Here is a 19728-nt window from a genome sequence, read left to right as displayed (position 1 = left end):
AAGAAGGTCGAAAATTTGACCATGTACGAAAATTAATCAAATCGGACCCGGACGTTGTCAAGAGCCGGCGAAAAAAGAAAAGGTGGGTTTGCTCAAACTTGGAGCCGTCTGATTACGCGATTTGGCGAAACTCTTTGATTGATATAATGGAATTTTGTTGCAGGAAAAAGAAGAAGAAGGTTAAGAAAGGGAAAAGCAAAAAACGGCATCGCAGAAGCGACAGTGAAACAACAAGTACAGCCAGTGAAGGAAGTCAGGATTGTTCTGGCGATGATGAATGGATTGAAAGAAACCTGAAGAAGAATTTACCAAAAAAACTTGAGGGAAAAGAGGTCTTCACAACAGACAGTCAAGCCATGCATTCAAATGTCACTTCTTCGTCCACTTCACAGGCAAACGAACTTGACAAAAAAGAAAGATTTCAAGAACAATTGTTTGATCCTGTTCAACAAATAAGGGAAATAAGAGAGAGCATTGGAAGAAGGAATGTAATTGTGAATGAAAATGATGTAACTAAAGAAATGTCACCTGCGAGTAGGCGTGACTGTTTCCAGGCCTCTCGTTCAAGAAGTAGATCTCGTGGAAAAGAAGATGGGAGCCTGGTGAGGAGAAGGAGTGCTATAAGTAGTGGAATGAAAACAAGTGAAAGTGATGCTGCTGGTAGTGGAGAGAGTTGGGACGGAAGAAGACGAGATCGTAAAAGAAGAAGCAGCAGTTCAAGAAAAGGTTGCAGTGTTAGGAGAAGCAATAGTTCAGATAGGGATAGGTCCAGGGTAATTAGGGGAGAGAGGGGTGGAAGAAGGACAAGTAGTGATCGAAGTGGAAGAGAGCGATCAAGAAGCAGTAGTTTGAGCCGTGATAAGTCTAGGATCACGAGAGCGCGTAGGGATAGTGATGGTCGGCAGGGTACAGTTAGGGATAGAGAAGGACAACGAAGTCCAAGTAACAGTAGCACGAGGAAACCAAGTGATGGAGGTCAGGGTAGAAGACGGAGAAGTAGGGATAGAAGTGGTCAGCAAGGTTCAGTTAGGTATGATGAAAGACGGCAAAGAAGTAAAGACATTTGTGGTCAAAGAGATACGTAGGAAAAAACTTCAAGTGATGGGAATTAAACACTATATCTAAGGTTGTAGTAGACTAATAATATCATTGAACTAATGATGATATGTATTGTTTATCGCTGTCAATAATTTTGTCTGTGAATTGTCAAATATGTTCCTTGTCATCGTGACTCAAACATATATCGTGTTTGCTATCTTTCAGCAAGTGCATTATGAGCCCTTAGACTGAGACGCCTTAGTCTACATCAACATGTTTGTCTTTCCGTTTCTTCTGTCACACCTGCACCAAGTATGTTGAGAAACGTCACGAATGAAATATTAAAATGAAATACATAAAATGCCATATCAAATCTCTTCCTATACTTGAATTTATACGCCTTGATTCTTGCTCATTTGAGGCAACAACTTTTCTTTTATGAACCACACACAGTAGCTTCGAAGCTAGGCAGGAGTCACAAGACTGGTCGACGGTCCATGGTCGTTGCCAATCCTATTATACGCATTAAGTCGTTGAATCGAAGAAGGGGATAAAATATCGGAAGTAATGGATCAATGAACAAGTTCAAGTGATCGTCATGGAATAATCCTGCTTATCATAATGACGCTCTTCCCTTTTTTATCAATAAAATCACTTCCGTCTTGCGAAATATTGATAAGTGATGATGGATGGATATGCGAATGAATCATCACATCAGTCCATACTAATGCGTGTATATTTTTCATAGAACAGTCCATCAAATAGAGCGGCGTATCAGCGGCTTATTCTAGCTATAAGGAGAATTTCTACTGCCATTTTTGAAGCTGTAAAATTATTTTCGTGGAAATGAAATTACGCAGAGACAACAGTGCGTACTTTTATCGAATTGAGATGCAAGAATTAAACTTCGCTGTCAGTTATTATACAGATGAATAAGAATACGTTTTTAAGGGTCACAAGTATAGCGTCGCAGTAAAGGTTTCACATATTGAAATAATCATACACAAGACGTTGATTTTTGTGAAATGACGTGTGTTGTAAGGTGTCATGATATAGTGCGCAAAGTACGTATTCCGTTTCAAAATTCGTAAATCAAATATTTGCCAGCAAGTCGGATGTTCTAGCAGCGCCTGGAAGTCCAATATACGCGGAAAAACAGTAATATCTAATTATATAATTCATCACAGAACGTCGTTGTGGTCACGCAGCGATGTTATAGAGAGGTTATCATCAGGTTAAGTTTATAATGTCGACCGGTGAGGCTCTGAAATCTGAGTGCTATCAGACAACAATAGAAAATTCTTTGGCAGTCACAGCGGCCGCAATACAAGCACATTTTAATCTAATAAACATCGTATATGTTTGCCACTTAAAAACAGTTCATTTATACAACGTATAAACCCGAAAACCACAATGTCAATAATAGAAATTTTGTCTCCATATTACTGGCGATGCTAAGAAAGTTAACTCGCCATCCATTCAGCAGTTTTAATGCACATAGTGACTCTGTCACTGTGGACATAAGTCAATGTGCGTTAAATAATTTGATTAGAAAAATCATGAAAAAAAGTTTTTATAGTGCATTGTTACGATATTTAGATTAAAGACTGATCATGTACAAAAATACACATTACAATCTACACGTTTGGAAAATTGAACTAAGCCGCTATATTATGGCCTAATAATCCCCTTGACTGAAGTACTGCATGGGATGATCATAAAATTGTTTTTTATAGTCTATAGATAACGATGCTTACTTCAGGATTACACTAAACTGTAAGGTTTCTGTGGTTTCACTAGCCAGTCTTATCTCAGTGTGTGTGATATTTATGTAGTGACTTGTCTTCGTATATACATTGAACCCCTGGATGTTTTTCAGATTCTGGGTACGAGGTTGAGATGAAACTGCTTCCTCATCAAGGAATTAATTAGGTAAATGTCCACAAATATGTTTACAGCAATTTTGACTTATTTTTTGTATCTTTTTATGCTTTTTAAGAGCAATTTTGCGTTGGATTTTAACTTTAAGGAAGACTCTCACCAGAGGTTCAGAAGAGGAACTAGTGTCCACTTGAAATTAAATATTTTGGATCGTTTTTTCTGCCGCGTTTTTGCAAACGTGCAAACGTTTTTTCAACAAACAACAAAAGTTATGTCAACATGTGTTTCCTGAATAACACTGCTTCCGATAAACACTAGTTACAGCATGCCTTATTTGGAAAAGGTTTGTAATTTAAATGATGCGAATGATTTCCCTGTGTTTTCTATAGTAAATTTGCTCTGATACACGTCTCTGCATTTGTTTTAATAGGGAGCAGCGAAATAGCTTTATTTAGCCATAGTTTAGCCTGGACATCAAGCCGTGCATCATGGACATGGCGACAAAAGACGTTTTCAATTTGGAACGGAACTGTTCATTTGACGAGAGTTGGGTGCGACAAATGAGAAATTTGATCTTCTCAAGTGCGTCAACCATGCCTAACCCAAACATCTGCGGGAATGGCACATTTTTGACATGTCAATGGTAACCCTCCTGAGGATTTAGGAGAGTATAAATAGAGAGTCTGCTTTGGCTCTGATCAGTTGTGTGAAGAACTTCAAGTAAAGAGAAGCAAGAAAACTGAAAGTTCGTTGTTTAAAACTTTATGAAAATGTTGGCAAAGTTATCTGTTCTTGTCCTGTTCCAAATCATCGCAATCACATATGGTAAGTGTAGCCTCTTTCCTATCGTATTTACCCCAGACTCAAAGGGTCGATCAAACATATTTATTACGACCAAATAGGTGTTAAACCGACAGCTCCATAAAATATGTGCGAAATTTGTCATTTTACAAGCTCTAACGTGTTTCAAACCGTGTTCAGTTCAAACACTAAATCAAGTACAAATTGTTTAAGTACAAATTGTGCAAGAATATTGTCTTATTCGGCTTTGTTGGACAAAACGTTTGCGTAAATTTGAGACCTTTATGTGGCAATAAAAAAGTGTGACTGAGTTTTAATCATCTTCGACAAATTATCACGCATAACAAGGTAGCATGGACTCTTCAAATGGCAGTTGAGAATTTGTAGTTTCAAAAGTATATGTTTGATCTCTGTTGAGAACAATGTCAACTTCGATTGCGTGACAATAGTAGTCATAGAGGATTGAAGCAATTTCCGAGCTGTCGAGTAATTTTGGGGACAACCCGTTCGTCATATTCCGTCAAGCAGGTAATCCTGGCATCAAAGACGTAATTTGTGGTCAAACTCTTCTCTCAAGATTTCCTAATTAAGCTGATAAAAGATTTGTGTTTATATAATGGTTGTTCGTTCCTTTGCCTTGGGTTTATTCTTAGATTACCATCCCCCAAAACTAAAACATCCATTTCTCTTCATGAAGGTGGTGTACTATCCTTTGCAAACTCAGATGATGATGACGATTGCACTGGCTGGTTTGTTAATTGTACGACACACGAGGAATGCTGTGGTTACATGAGATGCATTGATGCTGGTAAGCAAATAACGTTTTTATCAGTCTCACGCATGCATATGTTTGTAAAGGCAATTGATGGATACTGGATAGCTTAGATCCAGTCAATGAATGCGTTGGGTTGAAACTTGAAAGTGGTTTCTGACATCGTTCCGTTTGTTCTTCAGGTGATCGTCAGATCTGTGCTTTTGGCACGGACAATCCACAGACTAATAATAAACCAGGCGAAGCTATCCAGCCACCGATCGACATCATAAATGATCTTGGTTGCAGTTTGTACGGACAATCTTGTAAGGATCAGAATTGCTGTGCTCCTCATGTTTGCTCTTGTAAGTACGCCGTTCATCTTGTACCTTACCTCTTCTGTTAACATGAAATATTGCTGTGATTATTGATATCATGCTTTAGGTATATAATACTTATAGTATATAATTATGTAATGTTAAATTCGAGATGAACATGTTAAGGGTTCAATTTCTCGGTGTCGGTGAAGAATGCTAATTTTCTATGCCTTTTTTAGCTGATTGGACATGTAAGGAGAAAGAAATGGATTTTTGGGGAATAGGTATACCTGGGGCTGGGTATCTTGGAAAATAAAACATCTTCCTTTCTGAGAACGGAACGACTACCATGCGTGAACCATGGCGAGCATGCATGGGTAAACGCATGATCACGCCAGTGCACTGACCTAAACATCATCTGGAAAGTGTTTTTTTAGACCTAGAAAAGTTATACCTCTTAGTTCAACATATTGTATGTACATTTAGAGTAAAATGTATGTAGAGATCAGTGGTCGAAACACTGTCTAAATGTGTGCATAATATATTATCAATGAATAATAATTTGAAACATTGAAACAAACTGACGTTGCAGTTTTGCGGGCTCGGATCTTATGCGATCCTCATTGGAATCTGAATTTTGCTCTCGCGTATTTTCAGCAAGTTCTGCGCAGTGCATTAGGCCTTATTGCTGGTATGAAATATAGATTCCGTCTACTTCCGACGTACGGCCGTTCTCAATTCGTCGCCTTTCGTAAATCCTCGATACTCGGTCCTCGGCGAATAAGCGCATCGAGGGACTTAAAGTTGGCGTGATTTCTCGCGTATTTTTTGTGTTGGTATCCATCCAGATGTTTAAGAAGATCTTCGTACGTCACTTGACAAGGCTCACAATATCCTGCGGAAAAAATATCAGTATTTTTAGAAGCAATAATTGCTTGGACTCCTTTGTCATAGTTCTTATAGCTTAATTGACCCGCAGGCCTGAGAATATAGACAATGCATTCTTTTGAAATTTAGCAAATAAACTCGCCTACTCGAAGGCTTTTGGCAATAACAATTTATTAAGATGCATCAAGTCTACGAGGCGCAAGCGAGACATAAAAACAGCCGCTGTTTGTTTGGGAATTCAAAGTTAATTTGTTTTGGCATACCGCGCTGGCTTTGTTTTGTCTGCATTTTTTATTTGCACTATGAAACCGTAGGATTAGACTGCAATATCTCTTTACGTCCACGTTGCAGACAGATAACATGGCATTAGATGTAGTTTACTTGCATAGAGGCAGCATTCATTATGCTAACCTGATTGCTTGAGCTTGCCTTTCGAAATCTTTCCCTTGTGCTTCATCTGGCTTGCTCTAGTTTCTTTGTCAAATGGACAAGGCCGGGAATCAATATGAAGTGTCGGCCATTCAACCATTTCCTTCACCAACGGTCTGTACGACCTGAAAAAACAATAATCTTTTTCTAATATATATTGTCCATGTAAACATGCCCACCTCGTGGTCTGAGATATCCCTTCATAGTTCAGTCTTACCCATGAAAATCTTCAACTTTAATAAAGGTCCCTTTAAGTCGTCTGACACGAGGTGTTTCTCTGAGCTTCTCACTAGCTTTCATTCGTTTTTCAACGTCACTCAGCCATTGATTGACAGCAGGCAGGGATTTTATTTTGATGCCCCAATTTTTTGCAGCTGTGATAATCTCATGATACTGGCAAGAATATTTCAAATTGACTTTCTTGAGAACGGAGCTAGAACGAGTTGCCTGTTAGAGGAATATATATGACAGTGAACAACGAACTACGGCCAAATTATTTACTTTTTTGTATTTCAGAATTACGAAGCTGTGTTTATATGAAGTCTTTTTCGTCCGGAATAAATGCCGGTTTTTTAATCCATCCTGAATTTGACAACCAGGGAAACCATCTTTGATAAGTAAGTCTTACTTACATATTTTGTTTTAATTGTGTTATGTCTTGATGCTTGTCTGCCTCGCGTTTCGTATTCTCTGTTTTCAAGACGTTGTTGTTCCGTTGTTATCACAAAATTTATATCTTTGTGAAAAAACTTGTCAACCACCTGTTTAAGATTTGTCACAGAATATCACAAGTATGTGAAGGCAAAAAGTGACACAGCAACAACAAATACACATCACTGAAATGCAGGCAGCGGCTGTGATCTGAGAAAGCTTGACTTACAGCTCCAAATATTCTTAATCTTTTTTCTAATCTTTGCGTCTTCGGTGAATCAGGGAAATGGATGTAAAAGGTCTGACCCCTCAGTAAGTTTCCCCATTTTTCTTTTTTATATTTTCTTGGACTTGAACTGCGAGCTGAAGGCAATTTCATTAAAGACCCCGCCTTGAGTTGTTGCGACGCGAGAAAGAGAGAAAGCGCAGCGAAGAGTTCTGTCAAGCTACTACAGTGACGTCATTAATTTAACATATTTTGCGCAATGAATCAATGCGCAGAATCACAAATTACGGTGGGCTACTGCAAAGCAATGTGAGAACAGCAAGAATTCGATGAGCTTATATAGATCATATCTAAAAGTTTATTTAAATTTACTTTTTTGTCTAGTGAACAAACTTCCCTGTGCTTGTGAAACTATGTTTGACGCGCTTGATGTTATCCACGATGCAGGATCACAAGATATGTTATATAAAATGTCCTACTTTCTCCCTAGTAGTAGTCATTTACTAATCATAATCATAATAACTGCACATAAAGAATTTCGTGTCAGTCTTGATGAATATATAAAGTATTTATGCTATATGAATACTGCGGTTCTATAAGATCCACTTCTAACTAAGAGCATTTAATGCCAATTAAAACGTTTTTAAAACGATTTACATCGTCTAGCTATTTCTCATATTTCTTTTTAAACGACAGAGATGCTTCTTGCATGTAAAAACTACAGTATGATATCATATGATAATTAAAAGTCAAAATGCAAAATATTGTTAGTACAGCATTTTTAAAGCAAAGAAATACAGGGACTAAGGTTAAGGAGATCGTAATCTGTACATCTGACACTCCGCTAGCTTCTTTGGCTGATGGCTTGCTAAGATCTTCAAAGGTTTTAATGATGGTTTCACAGCTATCCTTAATGGCATCACGTAATTCATCCACCACACTTTCCAACGCTTTTCCCGTGATCGAGTTTAACTTTTCTGTTGACTTGGAAACGCTGTTGAATTGAGATGAGAATTTAAGTTAACAATGAAATGACTTGCAATGCATGCATGGGTAGGTTGTGGAGTCAGGTAGTCGAAATGGCGTCAGGTTGTGCATTCTTGGAATATTGAGCATCTCTTTGCTGCTAAATTTAGTCAGTACTCAACAGGTGTTCCAGTAATGTGTTGTTGTTTTTTATGATAGGTAAAGCGTTTATTTTAGTTGCAGTAAACCAGTTTCTTTTTGCCCAAACCTTTAGTTTCCCTCCCGATGTTACAAACTATACCAACCGCAACTCACCATTCCATAGCTTTAGTGCAATCCTTTCTCTTGTTTTTTCATTTCAACAATATTATCATCATTTTCTGAGCAGTATATTGGCATACACGGCAACTCTCGCACAGTTTTCAGACAATTATCATCCCAAACATTATCAACTATATCGTTTGCCTTATCAAGCAAGTCTTTCACCGGTTTCATGACATTGGTTTGTGCCTGGTACACTTGGATGTAGGCTTCTGGCATCTTGAAAAATTAATAAGAGGCGATCAGTGAAGGGATTCGTAAATAATTGATTGGTATACTCAGCGTGATATACTTAAACTGTTTTGAAACGCTTACTGATGTTTCAATGATGAGGTTTCTCTGCAGTCTCCTGCAGTGCAGAGTAAAGTCCTGAGTTAATGTATATGCTATATAGCCAGTCATTCAGGAAATGAATTTGTTTAGTACGCGGGTATTTATATCGTGCCTCAATGTGTTTAAATTTAAATATTGGTGTAAGTGTAAAATGCTCTGTCTGCAGCTGCTTTTAATCAGTTGATCTTAACTGTTTTCAAACTTGAGGCCAACATATGCAAATGCATTAATTAAGTTCTCTCATGTTATTATATGTTGATATTGGTCAGTGAAAGAGCATGCTCTGAATTTCTCGACGGAAGTGGGACATTGCGATGAGATCTCTGTAACAAGTCTAACTTTTGACACCATATGAATGATTTTGACACTATATGAATGATTTTGACACTATATGAATGATTTTGACGCTATATGAATGATTTTGACGCTATATGAATGATTTTGACACTATAATGAATGATTTTGACACTATGATTTTGAATTGATGATTTTCGCTATGATAATTAGAAACCATTTTTTAAAAGGGGAACTGTTTTCCTAAATGTTTGTCATAGGCAAATTACTTGCATACAATATCAAACTATTTATAGGCTCAAAGCTCTTTGTTTGTTGTCCAAACGGATTTAGAAAAGTAAACTAAACAGAACGACTGCTATATACTAGTCAAAGTCGCATGCTTTATTGCCTGGTCATTCAGTTAACTTGTTCAAAATAGGCACCTGCGTGCTCATTGTGTGAAAAAACATATTTTGCGTACAAAACTGATCATTTTAGGATCGAAAATGAAGTCAATTCGTCCGTCATACTCCGGAAGATGCAAAAGAATATATATTGGCACTTGGCGGTGGATGAGGCCACATGATCGTTGGTACGCAGAGCAGGAATTGTACAACAAAATTCGGTCAAGTAAAAGAATTATATTTATTAAATGAGAAAAGAGACAAGACGTCTGCTTACTCATTATAAAATGTACTTGTGTTGTTTAAGTTACTGAAGCAACCAGCATTCCTTGTGAATTCTTTACGGTTGAATTCTTTTGTCTTTAAATGACTTACGGTAACAACGAACGAAAAATCTGATCTAGCTAAGTCTTGCGTTATCTTACCTTTCTGTTTGGACGGGGACAAACTCCCTCTTTAAAATCACCTCCGACTGTTTTGCATGTCATGTCAGAAAATTCTCTTTTCAGATATTTAACACATTCGGTTGTATAGTCCAAATTTTCTCGGTCCGAAATTGATGGGCATTTCTTGTAAAGGTCTGTACACACACGCCTCTCAGCACTGTCATCACCTGATGTACGGTCCTCCAGACATAACGGACTTGCGTCTTTCGAACAGATTGCATTTTTCAGTGGATCCCCGCACTTGGCAGCCTTTTCACCTTCCTTGGCCTGGTCGTCTTCTATTGTGTTTTTTTCTCCCATGTTCTTTATACTTTCAGCAACATCGTCAAAGTTGATGATGTTGTCAGTACACATTGCTTCTTTGTGTAAAACTGGGCAAAGATCTTTTTTCTTCATTGAGATCCAGTCGTCTTCCTCTGCAACAATGCCAAATACATTTGAAAGAGTAACGATCGCTACAAAAACAAGATGAATACACTTCATTTTCATATCTTGTCAGTTCAGGACTGTAAAATCAGAATCAAAAGTATATTCTGGAAAGACTTTTCTTCCAGACTGTTATCGACTCCGTGTCCAAGCAATAAATGCGGAGCTTCACAAAATTTGCATCCGAATTATTTTCTTGCATGAGTAAACACTGACATCTAGACGACGGTGGAAAGTGGTGATTGGCCAAGATTTTATTGTTTGGCACCGTTCTGTTCAAAGTAACTCTAATCTTTGTATTTTCTCTACATGGGGTAGCGATAGCTAAGGTTAAGAGCAGGCCGCAGGGAATCATTTTTGCAGAAGTCTCAACTATCTCTGTCAGATTAGTTGATACAAAACAACACTCATCACATTAAACAAGATGAAAAAGTTGTTCACTTGCTGCCATAAACAATTTCTCTTTCAAACTTAAGTTAAAAATGACACATTGCAACATGATGTTCGCGGCATGACTTTTTGAACAGCATGCAGGCATCAAGGGCGCGTTTCTAAATAAAGAAAGCACACCAGTCGTGAAATATGGGATGCAAAGAGATGCAGGCATCCTTGGCATTTTCAATCGGTCTGTTTTTCAGTATTTTAAGCAGCCTCGCTCTCATTGGGGGAGGGATGATGAACTACAACAAAGATTGCCACTGATCTATATGATCTTATATGCACGAAATGTTAATTATTAATAAGAGCATATGGGGTAACTGATGTGGTCTCGAAAAAGGTCTCAGTATCTATGGGTGCTTTCTTTTATACCGGGATACTCGACCATGGTCGAATATACCATTTTCCGGTATGCTCGACCATGGAGTGTGGCTGGTATAATATCGATGGTGGCTGACCTTCTGGTCGTCTTGAGTCCGTAATACACGTACACTGCGGACTTACCCATGGTTGCCATGACAAACTCTGACGCTTTCAAAATGGCGGCCGAAACCGAAGCAAAATATCTTGACAGAAAACGTGCTGCAGTTCGATATTTGAAAGACAACGAAGTCCCAAAACGCTTTCAAAGACTACTAAACGATGTAGTAGTTAAAAGGCCTGATGATATCTTTGGTTACATGGTATGGAATTTTCATAAAACTGGAGGTCATGCACAGGTCTTTACTAGCTCTTTTTAAAATATAAACTTTTTTAACACTTTGTTTTAGGCGGAATATTTTGCCAAGGAATCCAAACCGCCCACAATAGCAAATGTGAGTCTCAGTTTTATCAAATTTTGAACTAGTCTATTGTTTTATATCTTTGGTTAGTACCTCAGTGATATGATTTTATTAATCGATCTATTGTAGGTAATAACTTCAGAGGTCTTCAGTACCAGACGATATCCTAGTTTCCAAGTGGAAATTCAGGCTTTAGTTCATGGAAATATCATGGTTTGTTGAGGAATTATACTCATGATCATTCTCAATCAACAACATATTGTCAATTTTCCTATGCAAGGATCGGATCCTGCCGGCACCAATCAATAATAATTCAAGCACAAACTGTGGTTAATTTGAAAGCAATTTATAGTAGAACCTTATGCATGAAATCTTTACAGGCCAGGTTATCCAAGCAATATATTTCAAAGATTACCAAAACGTTTCAAATTTATTCCAGACCCTGGGTAGCTGTAAAGCACCATGGGATGGTAAACCAGCTGAAACAAAACCTGCCGTGAAGGGTAAAAGCCCTGCTCCTGTGGATTCTAAACTTTCCAAAACAGATGGACAATGTTCGCCAGAAGATCCGGAAGATGGAATACAAGCAGTTATTCAAAATATTCATGATTTTATCAAACCTTTGCTAATTGGCTGTCAACTTTATGATCAAGAAGAAATTAACAAAACTTTAGAGTAAGAGTTAGATTCTGATGTTCTGTTAGTGTGTACCAGTAGATTAAAGAAATTTAAATAAATTTAAATTTGATTTTTTCACTCTTGCTGCAAAGGGAGATCATCTCACAAAGATCGACAGAAAAAGCTCAAAGTTCAACAATGTGTGTAAAAGAAGACGTTGCATCTGAAAATGAAAAGGTGATAAAGGAGGATGAAGCTCTTCCAAACGATGAAATGGAGCCAGAGGAAGACAGCTCTACTGAACCAGCTGTTCACTTGGACATCCTGACTATATCAATGGCTCTTGTTCAGTCTGCAAGTGATTTACAAAAATGTCAGCTGTACCAATATTTGTATAAAACAATACATAATGAGGTACGGTTTGTGGTGTGTTGGTGAACATATTAGACCACATTTGATGTAAAGTTGTTTGGAGACACTGCAAAGCTGCTCCTTGGTTATATTGGAACACAAATGCATGTTCTCTGAAACAATGTGCATGTTCTCTTGGAGATAAAATGGTACAACTCTCAGAGATTGTTCTTTATTGTAGGAGCCAACCTCTCTTTCATTGCCCACACCATTGATGAATGTGTTAAGATGTGACAGAAGAACTGCAGGAAAGCTGTACATGTTCAAAGATGTGATGATTTTTATGAAGAAAAATACACCAGCAATGCAGGTTAGCAATTGTATATGTCACTGGTGGATATGGTTTTGAACTATAACTTATATGATTGTACTAATTAGTTTATTTTAATTTCCGGCTGATTTTATTTTAGTCTTTGAAAAATATGACAGAAATTTACCAACAGCTGGAGTTGATTGTACAACAAAAGGTAATTAAAGATTGAATAAACTTTATTTCAAATCTACATGCACTTAGGTGACTGGATAATTTACAACAATATTTTTAATAACTGTTATTTGAAATGTTTTTTTTATTTTAGCCAATATCAAATATGATGGCAGACAATGGTGCTTTAACTCCTTCTGTGGATAAAGCAGAACAAGGCCTTGATCTTATTCGTGATGGGATTTCTGCAGCAGGATACAGCTTTGAGGAAGATGTGGCTGTTGCCATAACCTGTGCATGTAAAGATATTTATGACAAGGTAAAACTGACCATTACTACTGTTGGGATATTCATAGCTACTATTCACGACGAACTTTTACTGCTTTAGGATAAACAGAAGTATGAGGTATCTTCAAATACGTTTAAGTCTTGTGATGAGTTGATCAACTTTTATGTTGATTTGTGTGATCATTATCCTGAGATTAAAGTTCTGGTGGATCCATTTGCTCCTGAGGTATGTTGAAATCTCACTTTTCCGCTATCACTATTTCTGCTTTTACCTTTTTCATTGAATGTAAAAATCTTATGCATCGAAGATTCTTGTTCATTTCAGGACCGTGAATCATTTGGAAAACTAAGCGAGAGAATAAGAGGAAATTGTTTTCTAATCAACCAAGAAACATTCTCTAATAATCGCAAAGTTTTTGGAAAGATTTTAAAGAAAGGATTCGTTTCTGGAAACGTTGTGAAAACAGAAAACGTATCGACAATTCACCAGTTCTTGGAACAAACGAAAACTATCGAAGATTGTTCCAGAATCCTTTTCATTTCTCCAAATGAAGTTGACACAGATGAACATTTTATAGTTGATGTGGTGAGTGAGTAGGAACGCTCGCTTCTCTATTTGTTAGAGCCATATTCTCTAAGACACAGACACGCTCATATAGTATTCATTCTTTGAAAAGGGAAAACGTAGAAAAACTGACGAAAACCCAGCAATGTTTAGAACACCGAAATGACCGAATTCTTTCTCTTTAAGAGCTTCAGAACAGAATGGAGCCGAATTCACGAGATATTTCTTATTTTTCTAGGCTGTTGCAGTTCAGGCTGATTTTCTTATACTTGGAGGTCCTGGGAGGTCAGAAAACATCGGAAAATACAACCGATTGCTGTCGATTATAAACGAGTTGAACAAACGAGATCTTCTTGTGGCTAAAGAACCAATATTACCTCACACCACAAGCCCTCAAATTGAGATTGAGACGGAGAAGAATGAAACATAGTGAACTTGAAATATTTGGATTCTTATCAACGATTTTGTTGTAAAATTTGTTATAACCTTTTTAATCATTTATACAGCTCGTTTCAGACGAGAAAAGCTCGACAGAGAGTAGTCTTTGTTTCCTAGCCTGCTTATAGATGTTTCTTTGAACTTGACTTTTGTAGTGTAAACGGATTTGGGATATCCCTTGGTTGGTATTTCTAGTGCTATCATGCAGAACAGACAAAGAGTCGAAGGGTTGTAGGTCCTTTGTTGTGCGTTCAAACAACGAAAATCTAGTTCAAAGGTTAAAAAATCCCTGACAGTGCAGATTTCGAAGAGAAAACTTTTTAATACACGAGTCTCAAAAAACCGCGCTAGTCTTTGAAATTCAAATAAGCCACAGTGTATTGTTTCTGTGACGTATCATTTATACTCAACGCTTCAGTTCAGAGCAATCGGTCTCCCCTAGGCCTGTACATGCGGTAATTAATTATAACTACAACTGCTGCTGTCAAGAAAACTAAAAGGAGACAAAAGGATAGAACAAAAGGACAAAGCAGGTAGTTAGCTAATCTGCCAACTCTGGTACCATTATAATCTAATTTCTGCATTGCATTTAACAATAAAATTTGTTGATGAATTATAACGAGCGCTCGGGTACAATCGAAGTGAAGAAACAACACGAATTTTTGGCGATGTTTGTACCAATGAAATTTGCATATTTCCAGCCAATGAGAGCACTGTATATTCCTCGATGAACAACGTAAAGCCAATAGGAAAGCAGATTTAGTGACACGACATGCACGCGTGTTCAGGATGGGCATCGCCAGTATCATTTTGTCAATGGCACATTGTATTGTGGCAGTCATTGTGAGAAGCCAAAGATTTCGCGCTTTGATGAATTTATAAAAACTAAACTAAACCAATTTGTATTTGCATCTTCAACAATTCTTATCTCTGTGTCGTCTGGTATTGCTCTGAAGTCGATCTGCAGAAGGTATTAGTTTATTTGTTGCTTTATACTGTTGATGGTACATGAGGTCGCTTTAGCCAGAGCGTTTGATGAGTTGCTTTTTGCTCTGTTTCGTTTCATTAAATGTTCTGGAAAGATTATACTTATATATCAAAGACTTACATCTTTTATATTCTCTTCCGTTTCAGATCGCAAAATCTGAAGGCCTCAACCTGGCCATTACCACGTTTGGTAATTATTATATCAATGTGTGGATTATAAACTGTGGATTATTAACTGTGGATTATTAACTGTGGATTATTACAAGCACGGCTCAACTCAAGTAAAAGGAAGACGTCATAAGGTTAGAGTAACCCCTGGTGGTGAAAAGTGCGGTATATATATTCTCGTGCCTTACCTGTCAAAATTGTGCATGTTTTAGGGAAGTTCGGTAATGTGATGAAAAAGCATATTATGAGAACTGCATGAAAAATTTGCTAGTTTTTATTTTTCCACGTATTGTGGACCACCAGGGGAAGTGTGTTGTTGTGTGCTTACGATTTATATCATGTTTGTTTGTATCATGTATCATCACGTATGTTTCATCATGAGTTTCATGATGTGTGCATGTATTTAACGCGCTGTGCGCACATTTTCAATGTGAAAATTTGCCACATGAAAATCGCCTTAAAGCGAGGTGCGCATTAAAGCGATTGAACCAACCTCGTACCGAGGGTTTTTGCGATTGGACGCGCTGATAAGTGGGCGAGTGCCCCTTAAATTTTAATATGATAATATAAATTAGGTTCGGATATAAGTCTGTAGAATGATAACTCGGCAATATTTGATAAATTATAAACGATATTTCGTGTCTATTAATACATAGGTGCGTAATATTCGTAAAACGCGCTCATACCGGCAGAGGCAGCCCAGCTTTTTAAAGTTGATCTATAGTACTATATTGAACATGATATTTTATTGCATTATATTGAAAATGAAGTTAGGAATTATATTTGTTAAATTTGAAAACTAGGATAAACACACACACGCACACAAGAATCGAAATAAAATGCATAATTATATGTGCTTATAATATACATTTAATACGTATATACATATATGTGCTTGAAAGTGTTTAGCGTCATTTTTATTTCTTTAAAAAATAATTAATTCAGTTCTAATTTAGTCCATGGGGTCCTCTATATGAATTTATTTATACTCAGTTCATTTATACTTGTAATGACTAAATTTTGAAATCAATAAAGACGAAAAACTGTTGTGACGTGTTTTTTCTCACATGACACTTGCATTAAGTCCCCGGCGGTCACCTCGTACAGTGAATTTCGCCAACTAAATGTTCTCAGTCATTTTCTTAGATTGTTACCATCTTCTTTAATTAACTTGTAATAGCTGAAGTTTGAAATCAATTTTTTTTTTACATGACACATGCACTAAGTCCCCCGGGGGTCCCCTCGTATTGTGAAATTCGTCAACTAAATCTTCTCTGTCATTTTCTTAGAATAGTATCGAATGAAGAACAAGAAGCGTTGACGTGATGGAGATCAGTCAACACTTGCATATTTACTTGAACTTTGTAATAGCTAAAGTTTGAAACAAATAAAGACTAAAAAACTTTAGCGACGTGTTTGCTGCCTGATATTGCTTCATTCGAAGGCTTACCCCTTACCATTTTGGTCAATTTTGACGACTTTTTGAACTGTTCAAAAAATGTCTTAAAATGCTAAAAATATCTTTCTAAGACTAATATCTTTCATTTTAGAGCATATTTGGTTGGTTTTTGGAACATTGAAAAAGTCGTCAATTTTGACCAAAATGGTAAGGCTTACCCCTTACCATTTTGGTCAATTTTGACGACTTTTTGAACTGTTCAAAAACGGTCTTAAAATGCTAAAAATGACTTCCTAAGACTAATATCTTTCATTTTAGAGCATATTTCGTTGGTTTTTGGAACATTGAAAAAATAGTTAAGATTGACCAAAATGGTAAGGCTTACCCCTTATCATTTTGGTCAATTTTGACGACTTTTTCCAACTGTTCAAAAACTGTCTTAAAATGCTAAAAATATCTTTCTAAGACTAATATCTTTCATTTTAGAGCATATTTGGTTGGTTTTGGAACATTGAAAAAATCGTCAAAATTGACCAAAATGGTAAGGCTTACCCCTTACCATTTTGGTCAATTTTGACGACTTTTTCAACTGTTCAAAAACTGTCTTAAAATGCTAAAAATATCTTTCTAAGAATAATATCTTTTATTTTAGAGCATATTTGGTTGGTTTTTGGAACATTGAAAAAGTCGTCAATTTTGACCAAAATGGTAAGGCTTACCCCTTACCATTTTGGTCAATTTTGACGACTTTTTGAACTGTTCAAAAACGGTCTTAAAATGCTAAAAATGACTTCCTAAGACTAATATCTTTCATTTTAGAGCATATTTCGTTGGTTTTTGGAACATTGAAAAAATAGTTAAGATTGACCAAAATGGTAAGGCTTACCCCTTATCATTTTGGTCAATTTTGACGACTTTTTCCAACTGTTCAAAAACTGTCTTAAAATGCTAAAAATATCTTTCTAAGACTAATATCTTTCATTTTAGAGCATATTTGGTTGGTTTTTGGAACATTGAAGAAATCGTCAAAATTGACCAAAATGGTAAGGCTTACCCCTTACCATTTTGGTCAATTTTGACGACTTTTTCAACTGTTCAAAAACTGTCTTAAAATGCTAAAAATATCTTTCTAAGAAATATCTTTATTTTAGAGCATATTTGGTTGGTTTTTGGAACATTGAAAAAGTCGTCAATTTTGACCAAAATGGTAAGGCTTACCCCTTACCATTTTGGTCAATTTTGACGACTTTTTGAACTGTTCAAAAACGGTCTTAAAATGCTAAAAATGACTTCCTAAGACTAATATCTTTCATTTTAGAGCATATTTCGTTGGTTTTTGGAACATTGAAAAAATAGTTAAGATTGACCAAAATGGTAAGGCTTACCCCTTATCATTTTGGTCAATTTTGACGACTTTTTCCAACTGTTCAAAAACTGTCTTAAAATGCTAAAAATATCTTTCTAAGACTAATATCTTTCATTTTAGAGCATATTTGGTTGGTTTTTGGAACATTGAAGAAATCGTCAAAATTGACCAAAATGGTAAGGCTTACCCCTTACCATTTTGGTCAATTTTGACGACTTTTTCAACTGTTCAAAAACTGTCTTAAAATGCTAAAAATCTTTCTAAGAATAATATCTTTTATTTTAGAGCATATTTGGTTGGTTTTTGGAACATTGAAAAAGTCGTCAATTTTGACCAAAATGGTAAGGCTTACCCCTTACCATTTTGGTCAATTTTGACGACTTTTTGAACTGTTCAAAAACGGTCTTAAAATGCTAAAAATGACTTCCTAAGACTAATATCTTTCATTTTAGAGCATATTTCGTTGGTTTTTGGAACATTGAAAAAAAGTTAAGATTGACCAAAATGGTAAGGCTTACCCCTTATCATTTTGGTCAATTTTGACGACTTTTTCCAACTGTTCAAAAACTGTCTTAAAATGCTAAAAATATCTTTCTAAGACTAATATCTTTCATTTTAGAGCATATTTGGTTGGTTTTGGAACATTGAAGAAATCGTCAAAATTGACCAAAATGGTAAGGCTTACCCCTTACCATTTTGGTCAATTTTGACGACTTTTTCAACTGTTCAAAAACTGTCTTAAAATGCTAAAAATATCTTTCTAAGAATAATATCTTTTATTTTAGAGCATATTTGGTTGGTTTTTGGAACATTGAAAAAGTCGTCAATTTTGACCAAAATGGTAAGGCTTACCCCTTACCATTTTGGTCAATTTTGACGACTTTTTGAACTGTTCAAAAACGGTCTTAAAATGCTAAAAATGACTTCCTAAGACTAATATCTTTCATTTTAGAGCATATTTCGTTGGTTTTTGGAACATTGAAAAAATAGTTAAGATTGACCAAAATGGTAAGGCTTACCCCTTATCATTTTGGTCAATTTTGACGACTTTTTCCAACTGTTCAAAAACTGTCTTAAAATGCTAAAAATCTTTCTAAGACTAATATCTTTCATTTTAGAGCATATTTGGTTGGTTTTTGGAACATTGAAGAAATCGTCAAAATTGACCAAAATGGTAAGGCTTACCCCTTACCATTTTGGTCAATTTTGACGACTTTTTCAACTGTTCAAAAACTGTCTTAAAATGCTAAAAATACTTTCTAAGAAAATATCTTTTATTTTAGAGCATATTTGGTTGGTTTTTGGAACATTGAAAAAGTCGTCAATTTTGACCAAAATGGTAAGGCTTACCCCTTACCATTTTGGTCAATTTTGACGACTTTTTGAACTGTTCAAAAACGGTCTTAAAATGCTAAAAATGACTTCCTAAGACTAATATCTTTCATTTTAGAGCATATTTCGTTGGTTTTTGGAACATTGAAAAAATAGTTAAGATTGACCAAAATGGTAAGGCTTACCCCTTATCATTTTGGTCAATTTGACGACTTTTTCCAACTGTTCAAAAACTGTCTTAAAATGCTAAAAATATCTTTCTAAGACTAATATCTTTCATTTTAGAGCATATTTGGTTGGTTTTTGGAACATTGAAAAAATCGTCAATTTTGACCAAAATGGTAAGGCTTACCCCTTA

At 36.2% G+C, this 19728-nt stretch overlaps 3 protein-coding genes and 1 long non-coding RNA gene across 4 annotated transcripts; all 4 read left to right on the top strand.

Annotated features, from left to right (window-relative positions):
- The first annotated feature begins 6 nt into the window (after positions 1-6).
- LOC114544622 (serine/threonine-protein kinase fray2-like) lies at positions 7-1175 on the top strand. Its single transcript, XM_028563206.1, has 2 exons — positions 7-82; positions 164-1175. Exon 2 carries the CDS (start codon positions 357-359, stop codon positions 1083-1085), a length of 729 nt encoding a protein of 242 aa, XP_028419007.1. The 5' UTR covers positions 7-82; positions 164-356; the 3' UTR covers positions 1086-1175.
- Positions 1176-3576: 2401 nt separating this feature from the next.
- On the top strand, positions 3577-5359 carry LOC114544623. The gene is made up of 4 exons (XM_028563207.1): positions 3577-3744; positions 4418-4528; positions 4675-4836; positions 5028-5359. Exons 1-4 carry the CDS (start codon positions 3684-3686, stop codon positions 5102-5104), a joined length of 411 nt encoding a protein of 136 aa, XP_028419008.1. The 5' UTR covers positions 3577-3683; the 3' UTR covers positions 5105-5359.
- A 5771-nt stretch (positions 5360-11130) lies between these two features.
- Positions 11131-14205, top strand: LOC114544624 (enolase 4-like). The gene is made up of 11 exons (XM_028563208.1): positions 11131-11275; positions 11363-11407; positions 11504-11587; positions 11814-12049; positions 12145-12406; positions 12585-12713; positions 12814-12870; positions 12982-13146; positions 13216-13341; positions 13441-13701; positions 13919-14205. The coding sequence occupies exons 1-11, from the start codon at positions 11132-11134 to the stop codon at positions 14108-14110; spliced, it is 1701 nt and encodes a 566-aa protein (XP_028419009.1). The 5' UTR covers position 11131; the 3' UTR covers positions 14111-14205.
- A 733-nt stretch (positions 14206-14938) lies between these two features.
- Positions 14939-16656, top strand: LOC114544625. Its single transcript, XR_003690479.1, has 3 exons — positions 14939-15088; positions 15253-15407; positions 16563-16656. It is a non-coding gene; the product is annotated as an uncharacterized LOC114544625 (long non-coding RNA).
- Positions 16657-19728: the final 3072 nt, after the last annotated feature.

Source organism: Dendronephthya gigantea, unplaced genomic scaffold (genome assembly GCF_004324835.1).
Source record: "Dendronephthya gigantea isolate DGI-Jeju-01 unplaced genomic scaffold, DenGig_1.0 000883F, whole genome shotgun sequence".
Lineage (NCBI taxonomy): Eukaryota > Metazoa > Cnidaria > Anthozoa > Malacalcyonacea > Nephtheidae > Dendronephthya > Dendronephthya gigantea.
Note: the sequence above shows the minus strand (reverse complement) of the source record. Positions and strands in the feature narration are given on the sequence as shown.